General features: G+C 34.0%; 3 protein-coding genes across 3 annotated transcripts; 2 read left to right on the top strand and 1 right to left on the bottom strand.

The window, feature by feature from the left end:
- Nucleotides 1-6,565: 6,565 nt before the first annotated feature.
- LOC110926501 (sugar transporter ERD6-like 16) lies at nucleotides 6,566-11,254 on the top strand. Its single transcript, XM_022170270.2, has 16 exons — nucleotides 6,566-6,857; nucleotides 6,940-7,002; nucleotides 7,293-7,382; nucleotides 8,478-8,537; nucleotides 8,628-8,693; nucleotides 8,784-8,849; nucleotides 8,933-9,008; nucleotides 9,097-9,161; nucleotides 9,244-9,336; nucleotides 9,420-9,500; nucleotides 9,599-9,683; nucleotides 9,772-9,818; nucleotides 9,911-9,973; nucleotides 10,055-10,228; nucleotides 10,778-10,892; nucleotides 10,986-11,254. Exons 1-16 carry the CDS (start codon nucleotides 6,675-6,677, stop codon nucleotides 11,099-11,101), a joined length of 1,443 nt encoding a protein of 480 aa, XP_022025962.1. The 5' UTR covers nucleotides 6,566-6,674; the 3' UTR covers nucleotides 11,102-11,254.
- A 1,051-nt stretch (nucleotides 11,255-12,305) lies between these two features.
- On the top strand, nucleotides 12,306-15,170 carry LOC110926502 (sugar transporter ERD6-like 16). Its single transcript, XM_022170272.2, has 16 exons — nucleotides 12,306-12,488; nucleotides 12,564-12,626; nucleotides 12,719-12,808; nucleotides 12,953-13,012; nucleotides 13,133-13,198; nucleotides 13,287-13,352; nucleotides 13,452-13,530; nucleotides 13,614-13,678; nucleotides 13,771-13,863; nucleotides 13,949-14,029; nucleotides 14,103-14,187; nucleotides 14,263-14,309; nucleotides 14,387-14,509; nucleotides 14,621-14,734; nucleotides 14,831-14,945; nucleotides 15,033-15,170. Exons 1-16 carry the CDS (start codon nucleotides 12,306-12,308, stop codon nucleotides 15,140-15,142), a joined length of 1,440 nt encoding a protein of 479 aa, XP_022025964.1. The 3' UTR covers nucleotides 15,143-15,170.
- A 165-nt stretch (nucleotides 15,171-15,335) lies between these two features.
- On the bottom strand, nucleotides 15,336-19,298 carry LOC110926500 (sodium/hydrogen exchanger 2). Its single transcript, XM_022170269.2, has 13 exons — nucleotides 19,006-19,298; nucleotides 18,728-18,846; nucleotides 18,020-18,117; nucleotides 17,866-17,925; nucleotides 17,537-17,778; nucleotides 17,396-17,442; nucleotides 17,254-17,320; nucleotides 17,063-17,163; nucleotides 16,755-16,856; nucleotides 16,537-16,675; nucleotides 16,390-16,452; nucleotides 16,187-16,270; nucleotides 15,336-16,095 (listed from the first exon to the last, which is right to left on the bottom strand). Exons 1-13 carry the CDS (start codon nucleotides 19,183-19,185, stop codon nucleotides 15,745-15,747), a joined length of 1,653 nt encoding a protein of 550 aa, XP_022025961.1. The 5' UTR covers nucleotides 19,186-19,298; the 3' UTR covers nucleotides 15,336-15,744.
- Nucleotides 19,299-25,919: the final 6,621 nt, after the last annotated feature.

Below are 25,919 nucleotides of genomic sequence, written 5' to 3'. Positions count from 1 at the left end.
CTTGATGCTATAATATAACAAGGTTGGAATGTTAACCATCTAATAGTTTCATTCAACTAAGTTAGTCAACTGGCTATAACAAATGGCTTCACTAACAACATTTAAATAACACTCGTCTAGCTTGTTTAAGTTTAAAAGATCTACTTTCTTAACGATGATTCAGATGAAAGAGACGGAATCGATAGATGAATTTGCAGGCAAGTTAAATGGGATGTATTCAAAGTATAAGAGTCTAGGATCATCACTGGAAGGTCAGGTACTTGTGAGAAAGTTCCTAAATTCTATGATCGGATAAGTATTTACTAATCGTTGCTTTAATTGAGCAACACTCTGAAGAGGTGGTGGGTCATTTGAAAGTTAGCTTATGAGGAACGAGTGAAGCCGAAAGTTTATGTTGAAGATGTTCGTGGCCAAAAGTTTTTGTTGAAGTATTTACCAATCGTTGCTTCAATTAAGCAACACTCAAAGTTGTGTCTAGTGTGAACAGGGTTTAATGCTTTGTTACTTTGTGCTTGTTTGATTTGTAAAAAATATATGGGTCGTGGGTACGTTTCTCAGAAAATCGAGTGTTCGCTTGTTGTTTTTGATCGAAGTGTTCTAACAATAAAACATATAACAAAGGGTCCTAATATTAATACATGGCAAAAACTTATTTACACATGGTGTATACGGGCCGTATACAGTTATACGGCCCGTATATAATAAAATAAAACTAACAAAGTCTGTGCCTTCAGACTTTGTCAGTTTTTTTTTCATTCCATACGGCCGTATAACTGTATACGGCCCGTATACACCATGTGTAAATAATTTGCCTGGTCGTATACAATGAAACGAATAATGTATACGGGTCGTATAACTGTATACGGCCCGTATGAAAAGAAATTAGATTTTACCCAAGTAACAAAGACTGAAAAACAAAAAAAAATGTGTCGTATGACTGTAATAAAAGGAAGGGTGAGGCATTTGATGAGAGTTGTAAGGAGAAGAGTTTTAATCACTTGTTTTCAACGGGGATGTAATGCAATGATTACACAGGGTGATATGAACCCAAACCAACTGCTTTGTCTTGAGTCGTCGGGAAAACTTTTCCTCAGTGGAGGGTGAGTAGTATGAGTCTGAGTCCATTATGGTTCGTGAATGTTTGAAGGTCTTAAGTGATGGACAATTGGTTAAAAGATGTAGAAGATTTTGTTGGTTTGTTTCCAAGTAGGGTTTAGAATGGTTGAAGTATTCTTGGTTCAATACCAACTCTTCTGAAAGACAAGAATACAACGTTCATGTATCACAAGGAATGACCGATCTAAGGCAGAGAACCTGATTTAGATACACAAATTCATCACTGGTTTCTACAGCACAAGCACATACACAGTTTGTTGGAAGAACCTTACACGTCTTCTGCTAGTTACTCTTTTCTTCGATTTCAACAAATCTTTCAAGGTCTTAAGTGATGGACAATTGGTTAAAAGATGTAGAAGAGTTTGTGTAGAGATCTTTGCGTACAAATTTGCATCATCCTTACGGTTACAAATGAAGTATTAAAAGTTGTTAGTTTCTTGACAATATGGTTTCTCGACAAATGAAGTATTATCTGTCCTTGCTGCCTCTTCGGTTGGTAAAAGACATAGGATGGTTTCTAATACAGGCTCTTTTAGAGAAGCGTTGGGATTCAAGGGTTTATGAGTAAAAGATGTTAGTTTCTTGACAGTATGGTTTCTCGACAAATGAAGTATTATCTGTCCTTGCTGCCTCTTCGGTTGGTAAAAGACATAGGATGGTTTCTAATACAGGCTCTTTGTCAGTTGTGGTTGATTTATAGCAGGAGGTTATGAAACGAATATATGTTTATGCGAATTCACAACATCCTTGCTTTATTCTCTTTAATCTATTAGAACGATCCTTGTTTTGTCACGTACATGCGTTTAATTCCCAACATCATCTGTTCATCATTGTTCTTGAAGATGAAGATGAAGATGAAGAAACGAGGGTTTATTCTCATTAATCTATTAGAACGATCCTTGACTTGAACAGTTGGGTCAGAAAAACTTAACAAGAGAATCAACTAAAAAAATACAGTGGTACCAATGTCCTACTACTACAATCCTTCCAACGCCTGATTCCGATACAACCCTTGATGTTGAAACCGGTTTTACCTCATGAAAAGGAAAGAGTTAACATTCAGATTCAGATTCAGGAAACAGATGTTTATGTGTTTTGAAAATAGGTTTTGTTCTTCGTTTATTGGATCGTTCTAATAGATTAAAGAGGTTTTTACCATTTTTTACCATGCGTATACGGTCGTATACCGTTTATACGGCCGTATACGATTGGTAAAAAATCTTTTTACCGATCGTATACTATGTATACGATGATTGTATACGGGCCGTATATTGTTATACGGCCCGTATACTATGGGTAAAAAATGGTAAAATTGGTTTATTCTCTTTAATCTATTAGAACGATCCTTGTCTTGAGAACCTGATTCTGATTTAAACAATGGAATTTGTGGATCAACAGAAATATCTGATGGACGATTTCAACAATACGTTCACGAACCACAATGGACTCAGACTCATACTACTAGCAGAAGAACCCGACACGTCTTCTGTGATGATTAGAACGATCCTTGTTTTGTCACATACATGGAAAAACAAGGACCATTCACCTCTTTCAACCTACCAAAACACCAATCTTATTGAGTATTTTTCTAACTTTATGCTTGCATCCACCACAGTGAATGTTAACTATGAGTGAAAGAGTTTGGAAACCGTACGGAATCTACGAAGAAACTATTGGAATTTGTGGATTTCGGTTGGATCAGAAACTTAACAAGAGAAGCAACTAAAAAAATACAATTGATTTCTCTTCCGGTTATCACCCATTATCATCTGGAGAAGAGTATGTTGATATAGGAGAGTTGTTTGAGAACCTGATTCAGATACACAACGGTCTCTTTGCTTCGTCCACTAGAACTATTTGTGTATGCATTCTTTTGGTAGTTAACAACGATAAGCTGTCACAATTGTCAAGACTGTTTGTCGGGTTTCCAATGCTCACACAGGGTGTAATTTTAATGAAGCAACGAAGATTGAATATGCAAACCGCATCCGTCTTCTGTTATGATTCGAGACATTCCGAATAACTAGCAGAACCCGACACGTCTTCTGTGATGATTCGAAACATTCCGAATAACTACCAGAACCCGACACGTATTCATAGCCATATTCCCACTCACAAGTTGTTGATACTGAGCTTCCTGATACATATCGTTCGTAAGAAACTTTTCGTGCACTGAACCTTCAGTTGTGTAAAAACGAAGAAACTGTTGGAATTTGTGGATTTCGGTTGGTTCAGAAACTTAACAAGAGAAGCAACTAAAAAAATACAATTGATTTCTCTTCATGTTACGGAGATAACTTAATACAACCGGTTAAATCACACACTATATAAAGATTACAGAGATTTTTACCCTATGTATACGGGCCGTATACGTTTTACACGGCCGTATACTCTCGGTAAAATAAATTTTTTACCGGTCGTATACCATGTATACAAGCGATGTGTACGGGGCGTATATTGTTATACGGCCCGTATACTATGGGTAAAAAATAGTAAAAATTAGTTTATTCACTTTAATCTATTAGAACGATCCTTGTTTTGAGAACCTGATTCTGATTTAAACAATGGAATTTCTGAAAGACAAGAATACAACGTTCATGTATCACAAGGAATGACCGATCTAAGGCAGAGAACCTGATTTATATATACAAATTCATCACCGATTTCTACAGCACAAGTTCATCACCGGTTTCCTCAACAAAGAACCATCAACCATCACTTACATTCGAATAACGCTGAGAATCCACAACGCTTATGGCCAGATTCTTTCCTTCAATATTGGCAAAATCAATGTCTGCTTGTTTTATTATCACGAAAGTACTGAACAACCGAGATAGGCACAATAACAACAACGGCTTTCCATGATTTGGAGACTGATCGGAATCGAATTAGTGATTTTACTGGAAGCCATTTGATTATTTCCTCTTGGATCTCGAAAGGCACGTTGTCTGACATCTTGATTTTGATTACCAACTCACCATATCAATTTCTAGGTAGTTAACAACGCTAATTAGAAAAAAAAACGTGATTCATATACACAACGGTCTCTTTGCTTCGTCCACTAGAACTATTTGTGTATGCATTCTTTTGATAGATAAGCTGTCACAGTTGTCAAGACTGTTTGTCGGGTTTCCAATGCTCACACAGGGTGATAAACAACGCTGATACGAACATATGTGTTTCGAAATAGGCTTTGTTCTTGGTTTAATGAAGTTACACGTAACATCTACTTATATTGAGATTTAAACAATGCCCGCCTCAACTGAGATAACGGACATCCATCAAGCTCAAAAAGAAAACTTGTGTTTCCCATAGTCACAGAAGATTGCGGTTTGTATTTCGCATAGCCACCGTTTCCGTAGTAAAAAACGGTTGCGGTTTGTATTTCGCATAGCCACCGTTTCCGTAGTAAAAAACTGTTGGGGTTTGTATTTCGCATAGCCACCGTTTCCGTAGTAAAAAATGGTTGGGTTTGTATACGGCCCGCTTAAATTGGGGTTTGTATTTCGCATAGCCACCGTTTCCGTAGTAAAAAACGGTTGGGTTTGCACATTCAATCTTCAATACTTCATTAAAATACCACTAGTAGAAGAACCCGACACGTCTTCATGTTACGGAGAATGTTCTAGAAATTGAAGGAAAAGGAAAAGATTTGTTGAAATCGAATTTGACAACTATGACAGCTTATTAAAAGTAGCAAATCACCTCCTGGTCAAATCACACACTATAAAGTTTAAAGTTATCGTGTGTTGTAGTTTGGAAAGATGACCGAATAGAGATCTGAATAACAAACTGTGGAGAACTTGTTTGCGTCGGGTTCTTCTGCTAGTTACTTGATCAACGGACTGATCGGTAACGTTACTCTACTTGTCCTCCGATTTAAGCGGCGTGTTCCTAGCAACGTTGTTTAAAGGTGCTAGTTACTTGATCAACGGACTGATCGGTAACGTTACTCTACTTGTCCTCCGATTTAAGCGGCGTGTTCCGATCAACGTTGTTTAAAGGTGATGAAGAGTTTAGAAACCCTTGATTGATGGTGTTTTTACGGGAAAAAACGTGATAATTGAAAAACATCAATCTATACGGCCCGTATACATTTATACGGCCCGTATACATTTGGTAAACATCAAAAGCCTCAGAAATAAATCAATTGAGCCGTATACTTTTTATAAATCGTATACATTTGTATACGGCTCGTATAACTATATACGGGTCGTATATAATAAAATCAAAAAAAACATTCTCTGCGCATTTTCCTATTCAAAAACATTCTATACGGGCCGTATATTTGTATACGGCCCGTATACACTAGGGATATGAAAATAAGATTTAGGGGGTGTGGGAATAAGGGGAGCCATAACAAATTAACTTAAATATGAATAATTTATGATTTTGTCTAAGTTATTACTTTTATTTGAGTAATACTGTCGCACTACTTTTTAGCATATTTATATTAGGAAAAAAAATACATATTCAAACAACACATGGCATACCACTAGTTTTTAATGATCAGAATAACCACTATTAGATTAATCGCTATTCATATAAGGTTATTCGTAATGGGCATTATAAGACGTGAAGGGTATGATAACACTTTAACATTGTTCTTATGGACGTTATAGGGACATGAAAGAGAAGAGACATTTGTACCATAATGTCAAATAAAAAGAAAAACAATAGTAAGTAAAAAAGACAACGTAACCATTACACAATATTTGAAAAAACGGTTTACAAAAAGTGTTAAGTATATTGCCTTTAAAGTTAGCATTTATTTTAAACACTATTAAACTAAATGTTAAACATTAATTATTATCAATTTACTTAGTCACAAAATTAAATGCATTCCTTTTCCTTTGATCATATTCAAACAAGATATATTGCATTTTATCACACCATCGCATTACTACTTTTACATAATATATCATTTCAAACAAGCAAAACTTTTTAATACATAATATATAATATTAAAAAGAAGACAATTACCAAAATAACTATTTTAAATTTTGACCAAATAACTTCTAATCATTTTTCTTACAAAAATATCATTTGACTTTTATTGTTTTTAAGTTAAAGAAATTATTTCAACCAACTAGAAGCTTTTACATGCACACATGAAAATATGTTGAGCCAAAATTAGAACATGTTACGTTAAAAACACTTGTCAAAAGCTGGTTGATCGAAAATTTTTAAAACTCATTCCACTATTTTGTCAAAAATAAGAAAAAAAAAAATCATTGTTGAAGATGTCCAATTTGATTAAAAAAAGAAAAAGAAAAAAAATATCCAATCAGCCAGTGTGGTGTAGAAATCTCGAATTCTCGATAGAGATTGGTAAAATGATGACAACAAAAAAACAAGGTTAGTTTGAATTTACATATCAAGTGGTAACAACAGTTTTATTGCACAAACACGTCAAACCACGTCAGATACAGCTTATATCTCTCACATACTTCATCTTCTTTCTTCACACATGCACTCCTATAAATTGTCATATTATCTCACCACCCTAATCATCAACTCTCTTAACAATCTCCAATAAATATCTCAGTCCCCACCTTATGGCGATTACTGAGCACCGGGACATCGAGAAAGGAGATAACAAGGGGCTGGAGGATCTAGTGGAGCCGCTGTTTGATGCGGGTTTGAAGAATGTTGAAGAAACTGGTCAGAATGGTTCGATATCGATGGTTGTTTTGAGCACTGCTGTTGCTGTTTGTGGCTCGCTTGAGTTCGGCTCGTGTGTAAGTGAAAGCAGTTTGTTTGGTTGAGAAGAAGAATGATGGTTTTTTTTTTGTTGTACTCATTTTGAAGTTGTTTTTGTAGGTGGGATATTCAGCTCCTGTTCAATCCGGTATCAGCATTGATTTGAACTTGTCTGTTGCAGAGGTTGATTACTTGTTATTCGTTGTCGTTTTTGTGTTTTTATAGATTTTTTTTTTGGATTTTTAGGTGGTTTAGTAACAAGACTAGTACTTCCACGAGTTTTTTTTAATATCTTGTACTTTTAGGCGTTCGCTAGTCAGCAAAGCATAAAAAACATAATATGGGTTTGCTTCGTTGACCAGCGAACTGTATAGAAGTACCGGTCTCATTATTAAACCATCTACTAATCCAACAATATTAGTCTTTTGCTATCAAGCCGATTGTTGAATTTGAACGTAAATTCGATTTTGCAGTATTCTCTCTTTGGATCAATAGTAACAATTGGTGCGATGATTGGTGCGATCACGAGTGGTAGAATTGCAGACATGATCGGTCGAAAAGGGGTATGAGATTTGTTAATTTTGTATAGTTTAAATTTTTTTTGGATTTGCTTTGGTTTGTTGTTTTTCTTGAATTGTACTACCCAACAAAACCATGAAAAAACATAAAATAACGTTGTATGGTAGCTATTTTGTTTTCTAATATTTGGGGATTATGTTATATATGTAGATGTTTTTCAAGTATTCTATTATAAATGAACCCAAAAAACATATTCAAAGTTTAATTATTATCTTAGTTATATCTATATTGAAATCTTATCAAAATAATTTTTATGTTTCCAAAAGTTTTAAGAGCAGTTTTGGTTGGAATAGATAAAAATGAAACAAGAGCAGTATAATTGTTTCAATATGTAAGTTGGCATGATTAGATGTCCCTACACAGCTACACTTTAACTTTATTAATGTTAAGGCTAAGGTTTTGAGTGTTGACCCATGTGTTTGGGTGGTCTGAAATTCAAGGCTTTGTATCATTTATTTATTTGATTTTGTTTTTATCTGTTTTTAAAGGAGAAAATTAACAAAATAGAATATTTTTTCAAAAAAAAAAAGACACTTTTTTCAACTTTTTTAAAGTGTTTAGACCAACCAGAAAGCGATACTTAAGTCCCCGCCGTTACTTTTTGGCACATAAATTCATGTTTAGCCGGTACTTTTTGTTTAGCCAGCAAAGTTAGCAGGTTAGCCGTCAAGGTTTGCCAAAGTCTAGTTTGGAAAAGTAAAAAAAAAAAGACGTATCTATTTTGAAAAAAGTCTTGATCAACACTGTCTATTTTCGTAATTTCTCTATTTAAAGCGCTAATTTATGAATAATTCATTTATTTTGCTTTTCAAGATTTTAAAATTATTTTTCCTTTAGTTTCAAACAATAATTCCCAATTCTTGGATATGTCCATGATTAGTATGTTACCAAGCTCATACTTCTATTGAAATGTTACACATATATTTTTTAAAAAATATAGACAGAAATGAGCTTTTAATATATAAGCATGTGCATATGAGTCATAAACCATGAGTTTATATGAGCCATAAATATGTGTATATATATGATTGTCATAAACATGTGCTTCTATTATCTGATGTTTTGTTGTTGAAAAACAGGCCATGACATTATCAGCAGTTATCTGTATGGCAGGATGGATGGCAATCTTTAGCAGCATGGTAATTAAATTACAAAAATTTTATGTTGTGTACTTTGTTCATGTTATTTTGTTATATACTTGATTCTTATTGATATAATGATCCATTTAGGGAACCCTATTACTTGATGCGGGCCGGTTCTTCACTGGATATGGCATAGGGATCTTCTCTTATGTGGTAAAAAGACGAAACTTTGTATCAAATTTGATTAACTTTTTGTTTGTTTGATAGTTTGCATAAGTTTTTATACCGCGCAATTATGTATAGGTTCCAATATATATTGCGGAAATAGCACCAAAAAATCTTCGCGGGGCGCTCACGACTCTCAATCAGGTTAGAATCATCAATCATGGCTAGAATGCTTAAATTGTTTTTGGGTAACTAACAAGATTTTATTTTTATGTTAATTCGCGCAGCTCATGATTGTTACCGGTTCATCCATATCATTCTTGTTGGGAACAGTTGTTTCATGGAGAACATTAGCTTTAACCGGTATGTACAAATATTAGAATTTTAAGTTCTTTAACTAATTTTTTACAATAAATCCAAAAAAAATAAATATTAATTGATCGATTTTCAGGACTCATCCCTTGCTTTCTTCTGCTGATTGGCCTACTGTTTATCCCAGAATCACCTAGATGGCTGGTATGTTCTGAAAACACTAAAAGATTTATGAAGATTTTATAGTATAAGATCTAACAATGTCATATGGATATTTTTAACATAGGCTAAGGTTGGGCGTGAAGCAGAATTCGAATATTCTTTACGCAAGCTTCGTGGTTCAAAAGCAAACGTTTTTGCTGAAGCCGATGAGATACATGTACACGCATAATCTGATCTTGTGTATGTTTCAGTTTGTTTTTTATAACTAAAATAACTAACGCTTTGCATGTTCTTTTGTAGGAGACTATACTCACTCTTCAAAGTCTTCCTAAAGCTAGACTATTGGATTTATTTGATGCCAAATACATAAAAGCAGTTATTGTAAGCAACAAATGATTTTCATGTCTTTTGAGATATAAAGTTTAGAAAACTTGAAGCGCGATCGCGATTCATTTACGACTTTTTCCCTTATGTTTTAGATTGCTGTCGGTTTAATGGTATGCCAACAATCTGGAGGAATCAACGGAATAGGGTTCTATGCGAGCGAAACCTTTCAAACCGCTGGTACATTTATGCACACCGCTACTTTTAAACCTTTTTAGAAAACGAATTTGCGCTCTTTAGTTAATAAACTGAAAATTGTTATGCACAGGACTTTCATCAGGCAAAGCTGGAACAATTGCTTATGCCTTGATTCAGGTTTGACTAATTAATAATCTAAACCATTTTTTCTATTTTTTATATAATTTTATACTTAATTTTATACTTAATATGGTTTTTGTAAAATATAGATTCCTGTAACCATGCTTGGTGTGGTCTTAATGGACAAATCTGGAAGAAGGCCCCTCCTTATGGTAACTCTCTTTGACTTTCAAAAAGTCAAAATGGAATTCATTTTTCAACAATATTAACTGTTTTTCCTCTCCTGTTATCAGGTATCTTCATTTGGGACATTTCTTGGTTGTTTTCTTGCTGGGACTTCATTTTTCTTCAAGAGCCAAGCAGTTTACCTTGACTGGGTCCCACTTCTTGCGGTTTCGGGTGTTCTGATGTTTATAGCATCGTTTTCAATCGGGATGGGAGCTGTACCTTGGCTGATCATGTCTGAGGTAACCACGGGTTAACTCACACCATACCAATGTTTTCACAACGAGACTGGTCGTTGAACCGGCCGTCTTACTAGTTCACTGGTCGGACCAGTTTCAAAAGCCAGATGATATCATATATAATTCAAAACTAAACATATAAATTTATAACACACTTAAAATAAGTATAATTTTTTGTGTGGATTTGCAATATTAATAAAGTATTATGCCTTAAATGAACAAATTACCAAGTTTAAAATAGTAACTAAATCATTACATAATATTTTAGAAGGAAAAAGCAAAATAATAATAATAATAATAATAATAATAATAATAATAATAATAATAATAATAATAATAATAATAATAATAATAATAATAATAATAATAATAATAAATGATTCAAATGAGAGTGGTTCAAATATACACACAACTAGACCAGTTATGTGTCTGGCACCCGGTTCTGACCAGCAAATTTGGTCCGGTTCTGAAAACACTACAGTGTACCCTTTTCTAAGGTTCAACATTATGAGTCACAATGAACAAGGTTAACATTTTTCTTTGGGTTCACAGATATTCCCATTGCACATAAAAGGTGCTGCAGGGAGTATGGCCGTGTTAGTGAACTGGTTTGGAGCGTGGGCGGTTTCGTACAGTTTTAATTTCCTCATAAACTGGAGCCCGGCTGGTACATTTTCACCATCCTTTGGGTTTCGTAATTAGTCTCATTTTGTTCTTTTAATCTAACATAACTCGTTCGATCTGTTTTGTTTTGAAATAGGTACATTTTGGTTGTTTTCCGGATTTTCCCTTCTCACGATTATCTTTGTAGTAAAAGTAGTGCCCGAAACGAAAGGAAAAAGCTTAGAAGAAATCCAAGTCTTGATCAACAAGTAGTTATGGTCAATTTTGTTGTAACTATGTTAGTAGTAGTAGGTAGATATTTATAGATGTAAGTTGGAATGGGTGATATATGGTTATTATAGTATTTAGATGTTGTCTTAGCTAATAATATCTTCATTATTCGTTTATATTTCAGTGGATTGGGCCCCTTTTGTAAGTACAGGCATTTTTTCATGTTTATTGGCCCAGCACTTGAGATTGGGCCTCATGGTTTTGGGCTTGGACCTTGATATGCCTTGTCAATGTGTATTTTGGGAGAATTTTGACCAGAAGATTATTAGTTTACAGTGGAATAACAAAATCAATTTTGCTTGATTTATAATAAGTAGACCTGTTTGACAAAAAAAAAAGCATCTGTACTTACATAGATTAAATTCATAGTCACAAAAAAGAAATTTAAAATCTTAGGATCGAGTCGTAAAAGTGTCGCAACCGTAATGATTTGGTCGCCATTTTTTCTTACACTTTGCGATGCTTTTCACGATTTTTGTTGTTGAATTTGTGGTAGATTCATTGCAACAAACTGATAGAATGGCTAAAGGGGAAGTGAAATAAAGCAAAGGCGGGCCTCCAAATTCTAAAAAATAAATAAACTATACGCACGTAGGTAATTTAGGCTTTGGGATTGTTGGCCATGAGATTTATGCTCTATAATTATGCATACACACATAGATCATATAGGAGTCTTATGATTAAAGACAATTTTCTTTAACGAAAGGGCCCCTGTTTTATTATACGCTTTGGGCCCAAAAAACTTGAGACGGTCTGCAAACTTGCAAAGTGATAGTGTTATTTATATAACTTGTTTATTAAAAAACTTTATTGTTTTAAACACATTTTAGATTAGAGAAATGGGTAAAATACACAAAAGATAATAGAGCAAAAAACACAAAATAATGATTTTAGTGAAATTTGTCAAAAGAAAGAGAATTTGAAAATTTGTTTTTGTAACGGTTGAATTGACATTTGACACCAACAAATTTTAATAAATTTCTTACTAAATTTGCCTCCCATTAATATTATTTTACTTTGAGCAAATACATTGTATGGTGGAGGCAATGTTGATGGTGTGCATCAAGTTTTCATCTTCTTCCTTCTCTCATGCAAACCTTAAATATTATCTATATTTATCACCAATCATATCACCTAATCATACAAACATCTTGCACCTTCATTCCTGCATTGTTTTCCTCAAGCTATGGCGATTACAGACATCGAAAACGGGGATAATAAATCCCCCGAAGATTTGAAGGAACCATTCATTGTTAATACATCAAGAAATGTAAATAGTTCCCAAGAAACCGATCAGAATGGTACGATCAAGATGGCCCTTCTAAGCACTGCTGTTGCGGTTTGTGGTTCAACCGAATTTGGAGCATGTGTAAGTTAAAAAAAAAGTTGTTTTTTCGGTTATGAAGTTGATTTCATTAGGTTGAATTTAAGTTGTTTACTGCAGGTGGGATTTTCGGCTCCTACTCAACTTGCTATTTGCCAAGATTTGAATTTATCGGTTGCCGAGGTTGATTACTTGATTATACATTGTTTATCGTTGCATGCACGTTGTTAAAGATTGACGGATTTTTAATACGTTTTGTTTATATTTTTCTGTAGTTTTCTCTTTTTGGTTCGATAATAACAATTGGTGCAATGATTGGAGCTGTTACGAGCGGAAGAATTGCAGACACAATTGGTCGAAAAGGGGTATGAAACTTTAAATTTTGAATAGATGCTTTTTAACCTGTTCTTAAATTTTGCCTTTTGAGGTTGTTTGATCAAATTCTATGATGTTATCGCACGTAAATTGAGAATTTCTAAACAATTTTATCTGTTTTCGGTTACCAACAGTCCATGGCATTATCGGCGGTTATCTGTATCGCAGGATGGCTTGCAATTTTTATGGCCATGGTAAGGTTATTTTGTAAATTCAAAGCAAACAAACTCTAGCTTTTTATATAATTTTTTATATATATAGCTTTGGATTACAGTGATTATTAGTTATTTTATATTGATACGATTTACAATTAGGGGTCAGTTTTACTTGATACGGGCCGGTTTTTCACTGGATATGGCATAGGGATCTTCACTTTTGTGGTAAATTGGCAAAAATGTATTCACATGTGAAATTTTATTAACTTCACAATCTGCATAAATGTTAAGATCACTAGACACTGTTAAATAGGTTCCAGTATATATCGCGGAAATATCACCAAAAGAGCTACGTGGAGGTCTCACCACCCTCAATCAGGTTAACTTCGACGCATATATTTCCATTACTTTGTGCTTCTTTTTTTCAGAATTTGAGTTGGGTACCTTGCAAAGATTCATTTTCTGTTTATTCATTCAGTTTATGATTGTTACCGGTTCATCGATATCATTCTTGTTGGGAACCGTTGTTTCATGGAGAACTTTAGCTATAACTACTGGTACGTAGTACAGGTATAAATAATTAACCATCTTTAGCCCCCATAAGAAAATATAATAACGATGTACGGTGATTAATTTGCAGGACTTGCTCCTTGTATTCTTTTGATCGCGGGCCTGTTCTTTATTCCGGAGTCCCCTCGTTGGCTGGTACATTTCGAACACTTTTAAACTTATATGGAGCTTTTATAGTTTAAGATCTTGATTATGTTATATGATAACGATATTAATAATTTTTTTAGGCTAAGGTGGGGCGTAAAGTGGAATTCGAAAATTCTTTACGCAAGCTACGTGGAGAAAAAGCAAATATTACTGTGGAAGCCAAGGAGATACAAGTACAATACTAATTAATGCTAACTCTGATGTTATATTCTTATAGATTTGATCGATATACGATCTGAATATTTGCATGTTTTATAGGAGACTATACTTACTCTTCAAAGTCTTCCTAAAGCGAGATTATTGGATTTGTTCGAACCCCAATACATAAAGCCAGTCATTGTAAGCAACAATGCAATTTGTTTGAATGCGAATACAATTATTGTTTTAGAACCTGTTTATGTTTATGTGTTAGATCTCTGTTGGACTAATGATATGCCAACAATCCGGAGGAATCAATGGAATAGGATTCTATGCAAGCGAAACCTTTATATTTGCTGGTACTTGCATATTCTCTTTTGTTGTATATTAATTCTTCGAATTTCAGTTGATGACGTGGAAACGGTTCAATGCAGGACTTAAATCGGGCAAAAGTGGAACCATTGCCTACGCCTTAATTCAGGTTTGAGTATTTTGCAGACTGTTTTCATTTGTTTTTTTATGTAACAGTTTTTTTAATTATATTATCACTAAATCCAGATTCCTATAACAATTGTCGGTATGGTCTTATTGGACAAATCGGGAAGAAGAGTTTTGCTTTTGGTATCTTCATTCGGGACATGTCTAGGTTGTTTTATCACCGGAACTGCATTCTTCTTCAAGGTTTTTTTTTTAATTTATTTTATTTACTTTCTTTTGTATTTGTTCTAATCCATTCATTTATAACTCTAAAACATCAAGACTTACTATAGTTTCGTGTCATTATGAAACAAGGGTCAAGGCATTTTACTGGAATGGGTCCCGTTTCTTGCTGTCTCGGGCGTTCTATTGTTCATAGCATTTTTTTCGGTCGGGATGGGAGCAATACCATGGTTGATCATGTCTGAGGTACGTAACTAACCATGGTTAAACTCAAGCATACTCTTTTAATTTTAACACTACAAGAATCCAATTAACTGTTAACGGTTTGGTTTTGGTTTACAGATATTCCCGTTGCACATAAAAGGTGCCGCAGGGAGCTTGGTGTGCATAGTTAATTGGTTGGGTGCGTGGGTTGTTTCTTACAGTTTTAACTTCCTCATTAACTGGAGTCCTGCAGGTACATTTTCTATAGCATGTCACTAGTTTAGTAACGAGCCTCGTTTTCCTTTCTTAATCTAAAGAGATATGCTTTGTTTGCTTGTAGGTACATTTTGGTTGTTTGCGGGATTTGGTGTTCTTAACATTATTTTTGTAGCGAAATTAGTGCCCGAAACCAAAGGAAAAAGCTTGGAGGAAATTCAAGCGTCTCTTTAACTCTTAACGATCGATATAGATAAAGGCTTGGAAGTAGTTGTAGATGTTTAAAAACATAATGTCAAACTAGCGGTTACTGTTATTTCAGTTATTTTCGTAGTTACAATTATTTCAGTTATTTTCATTTAGATAAACACAAAAGATTTATCTTTTACATGACACGGTAATGCGGGACAAAAGTGCGACACAACAATAGAGCACAACCTCTAATCTTCATATATGTATGCAATCAAAATATACAATATCGAAAGCCCCCATTTTTGTTACATTTATCTAAAAGAAAAAAAATAGTCGTGTAACCAGTTTCCACTGGTTTTCTGCCTTTAACCCCCTTAAAGGCTCCTCGTCCGACAAAAACTACGTTTTACCTGACCCTATTGGTTAGCAGGGTATTGGTGGGATCCAGTGAGTTTACCGGTAACAGGTTCTCACGGTCAAAAAAACAAACCGCAAATCCAAATATTCAACCAAATAATTTACATCAAAACCAAAAACTTAATCAAAAATCCAAAAGCAACACTCACTATGGTATCGGATTGCCCCCCGTCTTGTCTATAAAAACGTCAATTTTCAGTGGCATGGTATAAAACCGTCTCCTTTTTTTAAATGTTATCTTCTTTGGGGATCAAATTATGAACACTTTGTTCTGTAGGTGTTCCTGGAATATATGGCACAAAACCACGCCCACCAAAAACCGGACGCATGAAAGCGTCATCAAACATCCTCCAGTAATAATGAACCGTGTGAGAAGGTGTTGAAAGAAGCACACGTAGAGTTGATGGGCGGAGCATTGACCCGTTTTGACCTGATTCCGCTTCTGGGTCCCGCTCATTTCCTAAAAGAGGAACAATGAAGGATTTAGGACTTGTTGGCTCATAGGAATCCATTCTGGACATGTTTTTGGATGCAGGTAATAACAGTCTCACTAGAGGCTTTGTCATCAATCCAAATACCTACAAATTGTTATAAAAAAATTATATAAATTAATATGAATTGTTCCTGACATTTTATGTCAAAAATTAAAAATAAAATAAAAATAATTACCATTGTACTAAACAGAACAACCGTGATGGTACTTGTTATCATGATTGCATTCCCGCGTAGTTTTGTGTGACCTGACCTTGTGAACTACAACATAAAGAAAAATAAATTTGTTTAGCAAATATAAAATCATATCGTAAATCATTAAAATGTAATTTTGTTACTAAAATGTAATATTAAAACCATCAAAGTATGCAAAAACTAACCTGGTTATAGGCAAGGGCCATAGAAACAGCACCTCTCATAAGACCAGCCCACCAAATCAAAACCTTAAAAAAACATTAACATTAAAATTTGCCGACGATTGGTTTCTAAAAGTGGAAACATGATGAACAAGTGAAGAAAGATCATACTTGTTGTGCCCCGGTGATTTTTTCGTTTCGGTTCTTCTTTGTCAAGTTGGATAAATACGATAATGGGAAGACAAAGCATCCTCTTCCAACCATAACCAACGCTAATAAAATGGAGCTCACGCCAATTGATTTTCCGGGGCTGACCAATAAAAAAGATAAAGACAGTGATGATGGTTGTTTAAGAAACACAAATGGATAATTTAAAAATAAAACAACACCTGTCTTGTACAAATTTCCATTTTTCAATATCCAAAGCATCCATACCGACATATAGAAAGATAAACAGCTCGGAAATAAATGATAATGTCGCAAAAGCATGCCTGAAAAATTGATTGAGTCAATACATATGAGATTATTGATTCTATATAGAGAGCATTTAGGGGGTGTTTTGAAAGTTATCATATGTTTTTGAGTAAAAAAAATGTATTAAAAGTGTCATGTTATAATAATCACTTGTTTTGAGTGTTTCGCAAATTCTTTCTATTTAAGAAATTGATACATTGGCAAGTTAGAGAAACGGACATACTTGGTAGTGACTCTTGATTTTTCTGTGACGTTATGCCAGGTGTAATGCGACATCACGATCCCACAGAAGAACACTGTGAGAATGCCACTCAAATAAAATAGCTGCAAAAAGAATAATAAATAATAAATTGCGGGTTATCTAACTATGCAGACGAACGCTAGCTTGCAAAGTTAAGTTAAGTTAAATCTTACTTCAGCCAACATATATGAAAGGTAAGCCATTAAAATCATGATAGCAACTTCCCGATCCGTTGAATGCCTATAAATTTAGCAAGCCAAATAATGCATGAGTATTTTTCACATGAAGTATGAATGTTTTTTTTAATCTATATACCTTCCAAAGTAAAGCCTTTTTATAACATATGCACTTAGCAGCCCAGCCTGCAAGAATAGAAGACGTCACATGATCAAGTTTTTTCCAAGATGGTATTTGAATGTTCGGTAAACACAGAAATGTGTAAAAATGTAGACTTACGCAAGCTCCTAGGAACGTGCTTGTTACGAATAAGTAAAAGAAATTTCCAACTAAATTAAAGGCATCACTAGTTGTGAATCCAGATAAATCAAAATGTTGGACTGCGTTGAAAATAACAACCGATGTAGCATCATTCACAACACCTTCCCCAAACACCAGACTGTATAACAAAGGGGTCTCGTCTTGATTGAGCACTTGCAAAGTGCAAACGGAATCTGTTGCCGAAAAGATTGCTCCTATTGCTGGAAGAAGAAAAATGGATGAAAATATTAACATATATATAAATATTCACAAAAGGCGATGACATAAAAGAGTTAAGTAAGCGATACCAAGAAAATCTCCGAGGTCAAGAGAACCGACATTCATTCTTTTGAAAATGTGTATAGCACCTGTAATAAAGTTAAAAGTTATACAAACCTACATACAGTTATTATAAAAAAAATAAAAGGGATATATATTAAAGTGAAGAAGTTGAGTGTGTACCAAATGATATGATGGTGAAGGATATCGCGGTACCTACAGCACCAAATAGCACAATGGTCATGAAATTGCGAAAAAAATGTTTCTTTTTTACCTGGAACCTGTTGATTCATCAATGCAAAAAATAATAAGAATCTACAAAAAAAAAAAAAAAAAAAAACAGTAGCAAAAAGATATACATATGTTATATGTATGTGCAGCAAGTGCGCGTATACTTTGAACATGTACATGTTTCAGAAAAGAAAAGGTCACATTTTTGTGGTTCAGCTTCTTTGATCATGAGTTCACATCATCAGTCACCAAGCAAACCGAATAAAACATAAGATTAGACCTATCACAAGTGTAGTCATGGGTCCAGTGAACAACATTTAGTCTACTTGACACCACCATAGCAGACAAATCAAAGTGTTTCTAAGGAATATACCACACTAAAGTCGAATCACATCTTCATCATGTGATAAAAATCATAACTACTTCTCATAAAAATTGATTCTTGTTACTAAAAAGTTTCTAGCTAATATTCAATTTCAATGCAAAGTCGTCGACATGACATGTTAATAAACAGTCTTCTGTCAATCTTAGAATCTTGTTATGTACTCATGTCGACATCACAACAAGCGACCAACTTATCGAATAACAGAATATATAAACTGTAAATCAAAAAGGAAACATCATAATCATTTCATAAAATTTGCAAAGACTAAAACATACCCAGCATTAAAGATGATTGGAGGAAGAAGATAAATGAAGAAAAGATCTTCACTAAACACAAACAAATGTGAGTTTGTTCCTCCACTAGTTAATAAAATAAAAGAACCTGTGCATAGACCCTGCCATTTTCAAATAATAATCAAAATTCACTTTCTCTTTACTCTTTTGATCAAAATCATTTCAAATTTTCAATCCCAAAAAAAAAAAAAAAAAAAAAAAAAAAAAAAAAAAAAAAGAAACACTATTTATTAGCATATTAATGTTATAAAAATACTTACAATTACAAGAGCAGTGATGGACTCATTCATCCACCTGCTCTCCTCCAAATAATGACCAATAACAATACAACCACATAGAAGAGCAACAAACAGGTTCATATTAACAACCGAATCGTATTCGGAGCTAGCTAGTGTGATATTCTTCATCTTTCCTGTTAATAGTCCGAGATCAGCCCACATTGTAACCAATATTGATCATATAAGCACTTCACCTGACAACACAATTGATAAATAGATTGATTTTCAGTCTAGAGAGAGAGATAGAGACAGAGAGAGAGTGAGTGAGTGGAGTCAGGGGATGAAGAAGAAAGGCAGGTGAATATTCATATATGGAGGGAGGGAGAGAGAAAAAGGAGGGCAAGTTTGAACAATATTGCTCAAGAATAACTTTTATAAATTTGGTCTTTCTAACTTTTATTTAACTAATTTCTAGTTTTCTACCACTAGAAAATGTATAATATTTTTTAAATATTTAATAATATTATATACTATCAATTTGAAGCAATATAGTGCATAATGGGTTTGTACATGTTGCTTAGTGAGTTTTTTAGTGTGTATAATATTGTAAAATAAATTATATTAGTGCATATGTGGTGTTTATCACATGTTTATTAGTTTGTTTATGTTGTATTGAGTTGTATCATGTGCTTAATTTGTAATATTTTTTAGGTATTAACTTTGGGTTTTGTTTTGTTTGGCTTCAAAACTATCAATTTGAAGCATGTTGATTCAGGTCAAATAAAATAATATTGCGTGCTTAATTTATGTATGTTTCGTAAAAAAAACTTTCGAACCGAGTGGAGTCAAATTATGGTTTATTTTTTTCCCTTTTTTCGAAAGCTCTAATTGATCCCTTTTGATTACACGTGTCAGTTTTTCCTTCATACCTGTTACGTTTTCTATGTATGATTTAGGTCACATATAATACGTTATGAATTTGATTTACTTTACGTTTTGATCCAATCACAATGCTTATACATGTTACATTCAGTTCAATTGGATACGTCGAAGGGTGTGTTTTCATATGGTTAATGCATCACATAACGTTTGGACTAATCCATACAATATTTACAGTACCCGCGGCGCAACGCGCGAGGGTCTAAATGCTAGTTCATTTCAATTTATCAACATTTTTAAACATTTATATACATACACACAAGGACCCACAAACACCATATGGAAGGTAATCACATATATAGTGATAGAAAAAAAAAAAAAAAAAGGAGTTAAAAATTATGTTATACGTCACATATTATATTTAACATATATTAGGGTGGAATTATTTTAATACTCATAAAAACATAATGAAAAAGATGCATATGAATATATAAACTATCTTAGGGCTCTGTTTCATTAAGATTCTGGCATACATAAAAATAAATTGAAGATTGTATTTTTAAAATTAAAATATCTTAACACATATACTCTTTAAATAAATCATATTAAAATTGTTATTATGTTAGAAAAATAACAAAATATCAAGATTTTGTCAAAGTGAATTTGCGGTTGTTTGGCAACTTCTGAATGGTTAAATGCTGAATCAGTAAAAGAGATCTGAACCATTAAGTGCGGAACTAGTAAGAGGTCTGAACATTAAGAGCCAGTATAATGTTTAACCGTTCAGTGGCAAATGTCTGACCAAATCAGATTATAGGTCTTAACCATTCAGACTCAGTACGTAACTTAACCATTCAGAGGCAAATGTCTGAACCATTCAGACATCTGCTCGCGAAACAAACAGTCTGAACCATTAAGTGCTGAATCGGTAAGAGGTCTGAACCATTAAGAGACTCATTAAGAGGTAAACAAACAGCCCCTTAAAAAACAACGGATTTGTTGACATTATTTTTTAAACCAATATTATAAAATGTATTTTATATATTTGAGATTAGATTAAAAAAAATCCATTTTTTGTTCATATGGAAGGAAACTATTTACAAAAAAAAACTATATACGAAGCTAAAAATTCTCTTAAGGATATATCTTGTTATTTTTTTACACTATATATTTTAAACACTCCATAAAACTTTATGTATATTTATAGCTATATGATATTCATTCTATAATTAAGCATATATCTTGTGATGTTATTGCGCTATCTATATATAAAAATTTTAATAGGCAGTGATGCGTTACAATAATTTTATAGTTAAATTTATTTTTTGCATTTTAGAACTTTTAATAATAATAATAATAATAATAATAATAATAATAATAATAATAATAATAATAATAATAATAATAATAACCAATGTGGGAGTAGCCTACTTGGTTTCAATCCCAAGTAAGGAGTAGATTAGTATTTATTTTGATGTAATTTAGAAGTATGTAAGGTTTACCATTAAAAAAATAATAATAGTAGTAGTGGTAGTAGAACTAATAACGACAAAAATAAATAAATGTTACAAAATGTAACCATAAAAATTGGATAAACGCATAAGTTTAATAAATGAATCCATAAATTTAATAAATATTGGATAAAAGCATATATAAGTTTAATAAATGTGCATAAATTTAATAAATTTTGTTTTTAGAAGGGCTCGTTTGAAAAAAATGGAATAGGAATATAATAAAAGATTTAAAAATTGAAATGGTTGGAAAGGTGATAACTGGTTGCCTGGTTGGAGTGGGAACAAGAAGGATGTATGAATAATAAAATATAAGGACTGGAAAAGGAGAAAAGAAAAGTCAGAGGACCCACTAGTAAATAATAATGTCTAACTGTCGATACACGCACTCATTTCCTTTTTTGTTTGCCTTTATGTTCACCACTTATTACTCTCAGAGACTAAATACTGTCCAAGGTTTCTTTCGTTTCTTTTAAATACAAATTTAATAAAGTCACAATTCTATATTATTATTTACACTATCCGTAATGATTAGCGTCTTTTAAAAGGTAATTTTTGCTATATCAGCATCATAATACGTCTTTAAATAATGTGTCACGGTTAACGTCCCTTAATACTCTTACAATCGTTACTTCCCATTTTGTTTTCTTTTCATTTGACATTATACTAGAAATGTCCTCCTTCATGTCATTATATACCTAGCGGAACGATGTTGGGGGCGTTATCAAACCCCTTCACGCTCCTATAATGCCCCATTATGCATGACATTATAAATTATAACATCATTCGAACTCTCGTCCTTAAAGACATCGTTTTACACACTTTGATACCGTTATCGCAAAGAGCCAAAGACCCTTTATATTTTTTATTTATGTGCTCAACTCAAAGTGCAACCATGATACATCTTATACTTTTATTTAGGCGTCATCTATGGTCTTCAACCACACCACCACACCCCTTTATACCAAGTCAAATTCATATATGATAAAAAAGAAACAGAATGAACAGTGAATTTATTATTAAATTAATATTACAATTAGATTATTAAATTAATATTAGAATTAGATTAGAATTATTTAAAATTCATATATGATTAAGAGATGAGCAAATGGTATTGGGTACAGGTACCGGTCTCAAATTTACCAAACCGGTGTATTTTTGGTACCGGTTCCGCACAGGTATTCACCGGTTTTTACCCTCAAATACCGGTGTCGTACCAATACCGACCTGTACCGAACCCTGCCATACTAGGTATATTCGGTACCGGTACCCACTTTTGGGGATTTCGGTACCAGTATTTTTGGTACCGGTTGGTAACGAGCTCATCAAATCCTGTAGCAACGCAGCAATGCAAGTAGCAAATGGTATTGGGTATAGGTACCGGTCTCAAATTTACCAAATCGGTGTATTTTTTGTACCGGTTCCGCACAGGTATTCACCTGTTTTTACCCTCAAATACCGGTGTCGTACCAATACCGACCTGTACCGAACCGTGCCATACTAGGTATATTCGGTACCGGTACCCACTTTTGGGGATTTCGGTACCGGTTGGTAACGAGCTCATCAAATCCTGTAGCAACGCAGCAATGCAAGTAATTGCACCGTTTAGATTACTTTTCATACACACAGTAAGTAAACTGTATTTCGTTTGAATGAGGTTTTATATACACAACAACTTATTTTGCTTTCTTTTTTGTCTTTTTCTGTAATGAATGAATTGTAGCATGTAAAATTAACTTGGATATTTAGAATATTGATGAGCAAATCGTATCAAATCCTGTAAACGAACCGGTATCATATCGGTACCAAATTTACTATACCAAATCATTTTCGGTACCAATTTGGTACCCACCTTTTGGCGTTTTCAGAATCGTTACTTTCGGTTCGACACCGGTCTAGCACCATACCTGTATTTATTGATTTTTACCTTCAAATACCATACCGTATTGTACCGAGCATTTTCGATGCCGGTACCTAATTTCGATGATTTTCTGGATCGGTACTTTCACTGCCTTTACCGGTACCGAGCTCATCCATATTTTAACGTGTTAGCACCGTAATAACTGAGCTGAAAACAACCGAGTTTCCAAGGTGTAGGGCGTGTGAGTCCTATTATTATATATTAGGTTATTTAAAATCGTTTTTTTTTATGACGGAGTGACTATCCTTACCATGTCATTTTATTTATGTTTTGATATTCGGTATCTGTTTGCCGTTGCTGACACGCCTTTTGTAGTCATTGGGTCCCGCCGCAACGCGCAGGCGGAAAATAACTAGTTGTCATAAAACGTAAAAACTAGAAAAGAATGCTACAAACTTTCATATTTTACACGTTTATATAATGTTCTCTGAGTTTAGATTTAAGAATTGAACTAGTAATAAGACCCGCGCGTGTTGCGACGCGGGTACTTCGCAAATATCAAGCGGATTAGTCCAAGCGTTATGTGATGTGTTAACCATATGAAAACACACGTTTTGACGTATCCGATTGAACTCAATGTATCCTACAGTTGCATTGCGATTGGATCAAAACGTAACGTAAATCGAATTTATATCGTACAATCATAACGTATTATACGCTACCCGACTAACTCGAATTTATATCGCCAAGCCAAAAACTCTCGAGGGGGTCAAAATGGCATTTACAAAGTTCATAAAAAGTTAAGTGGTTAAAAATTGCATTTCCTAAACTTAAGGGCTAAGAAAAGGTAAAGATAAAGTTTTGTGGTAACAAGGAAACTATAACAAAGTTGGGGCTGAAAAGGAAACTACCACAAAGTTGGGGTGTCAAAAGCAAACTATTTGTAAAATGGAGTAGTAGTTTAGGGACTAAATTAGCCATTTTATGAAATTTTGAAGGTACCAAAGCCAATGGGCTAAAACTGCAACATTGTGAAAGTATGGAGGGAGGCAAACAGTGGCGGGCCCATAAATTTTTCCATGGGGGTGCGGAACATTTTTAAAAATTTTAGGCCCCTAGGTTTATAAGTAAAAAAAATAGGTTCGTATCGGGTCGGGTCATGTAAAACAAATGAACATCAAACTAAATTTATATAATCATCAAAAACATGTCAAACCTTGTTACAAACATAATTAAAACGTCGACGCCCTACGGGTTTTCATTTTTTGAAATCTATCCAAAACATCATCTAAAGCTAATTTCTTAAGCAATTCTTTCTCTATATAACATAAGTTAATCGCTCCATAACATAATGTTTAAATTTTAATTTTAATTTTAATTTTCAACTATTCAAGCCCTAGAAATCATAACGTAAGTTGTAATCACCCTAAAAATATATAAACAACATAATCACCCTAAAAATATATAAACAACATAATCACCCTAAAAATCATCTAAACAACCATAAACAACGTCAAAACATACAAAATTTCAAACCTATTTAACAACTTTATTACCCTTTTTTATCCTATAATATCAACTAAAATCATCAAAATAACAAAGAAACTTACCCGTGTTCGGATTCTGGTTAGATTTGGTGTCAAACGACGGTGGTATGGTGGCTGATTACGGTGGTCGCCGGCTGCTAGACTGTTGTCGTTGGGTGATGTTTTTCGTTGGCAGTGCAGGGACGCAAGAGAGAGAGCGGGAGAGAATTTCTAAAGGTTTTGGTTTAATTATTTTATTATAGTTTCCAATATTGTTAGGTTTGATTAATGGGCTAAGACTTAGTGGGCTAGGTAGTTAGGAATTATAAGTGGGTAAATGTATGGGTATATGGGTTTAGTTAGTTATGTATTAAAAGTTAGGATTAGGTTCAAGAGTGAACACTAGTGTAACTTGCGAACTGAGTGAACTAATCCTGGCCATACACGTGTATAGATCAATGGCCAGGATTTGATGTTGAAATACACTAGTGTATTTTACGATTTGATGATGAGATCCTGGCCATACACGTGTGTAGATCAATGGCCAGGATTTGTTCACTCAGTTCGCAAATACACTAGTGTTCACTCTAGAACCACACCCTTAAAAGTTATATATAATTTAGGTAGTATTTTTTTAAATAAGAGTTTACTAAAAAAATTAAAATATAAATTGATAACACTTTTACCTAAGGGGTGCAGACGAAAATTTTCAAGGGTGCGGTCGAAAAATTCCAAGGGGTGCGGACGGGATTTTCGACGGAACTTAGCACTAAATTTTTTTTCCCCTGGGATGCGCCCGCCCACCTTGGGCTGGCCTTAGGTCCGCCCCTGGAGGCAAAGCCGGTGGGATTTCCACCGACTTTGTCTTTTAAGATAGTATAGAATATATTGTGTAGGGTTTGGGTATAAGGATTTTTTTTTTTTGAACGGTAAATAATTTAACTTGTAAACTCATCCTGCTTGGGGCTATGTCCAAGGTCGACTCCTCGACCGCCATGAGACCGTGCCCCTGATGCGCGGTAACCGGATCCGGATGGAATCCGTAAACCCTCGCCCTCCGTTAGGTTCGAACTCGGGATTAAAGCCCTAATTTGTCCTTTCACCCAGATGTCCCTTGAAAATAGCCAAAGCAGGAATTGAACCTACGTCTCCACTAGAGAGGGAAGGCTTTTGACCACT

The sequence above is a fragment of the Helianthus annuus genome, chromosome 17, assembly GCF_002127325.2.
Source record: "Helianthus annuus cultivar XRQ/B chromosome 17, HanXRQr2.0-SUNRISE, whole genome shotgun sequence".
NCBI lineage: Eukaryota > Viridiplantae > Streptophyta > Magnoliopsida > Asterales > Asteraceae > Helianthus > Helianthus annuus.
This window is presented reverse-complemented; position numbering and strand designations above follow the sequence as displayed.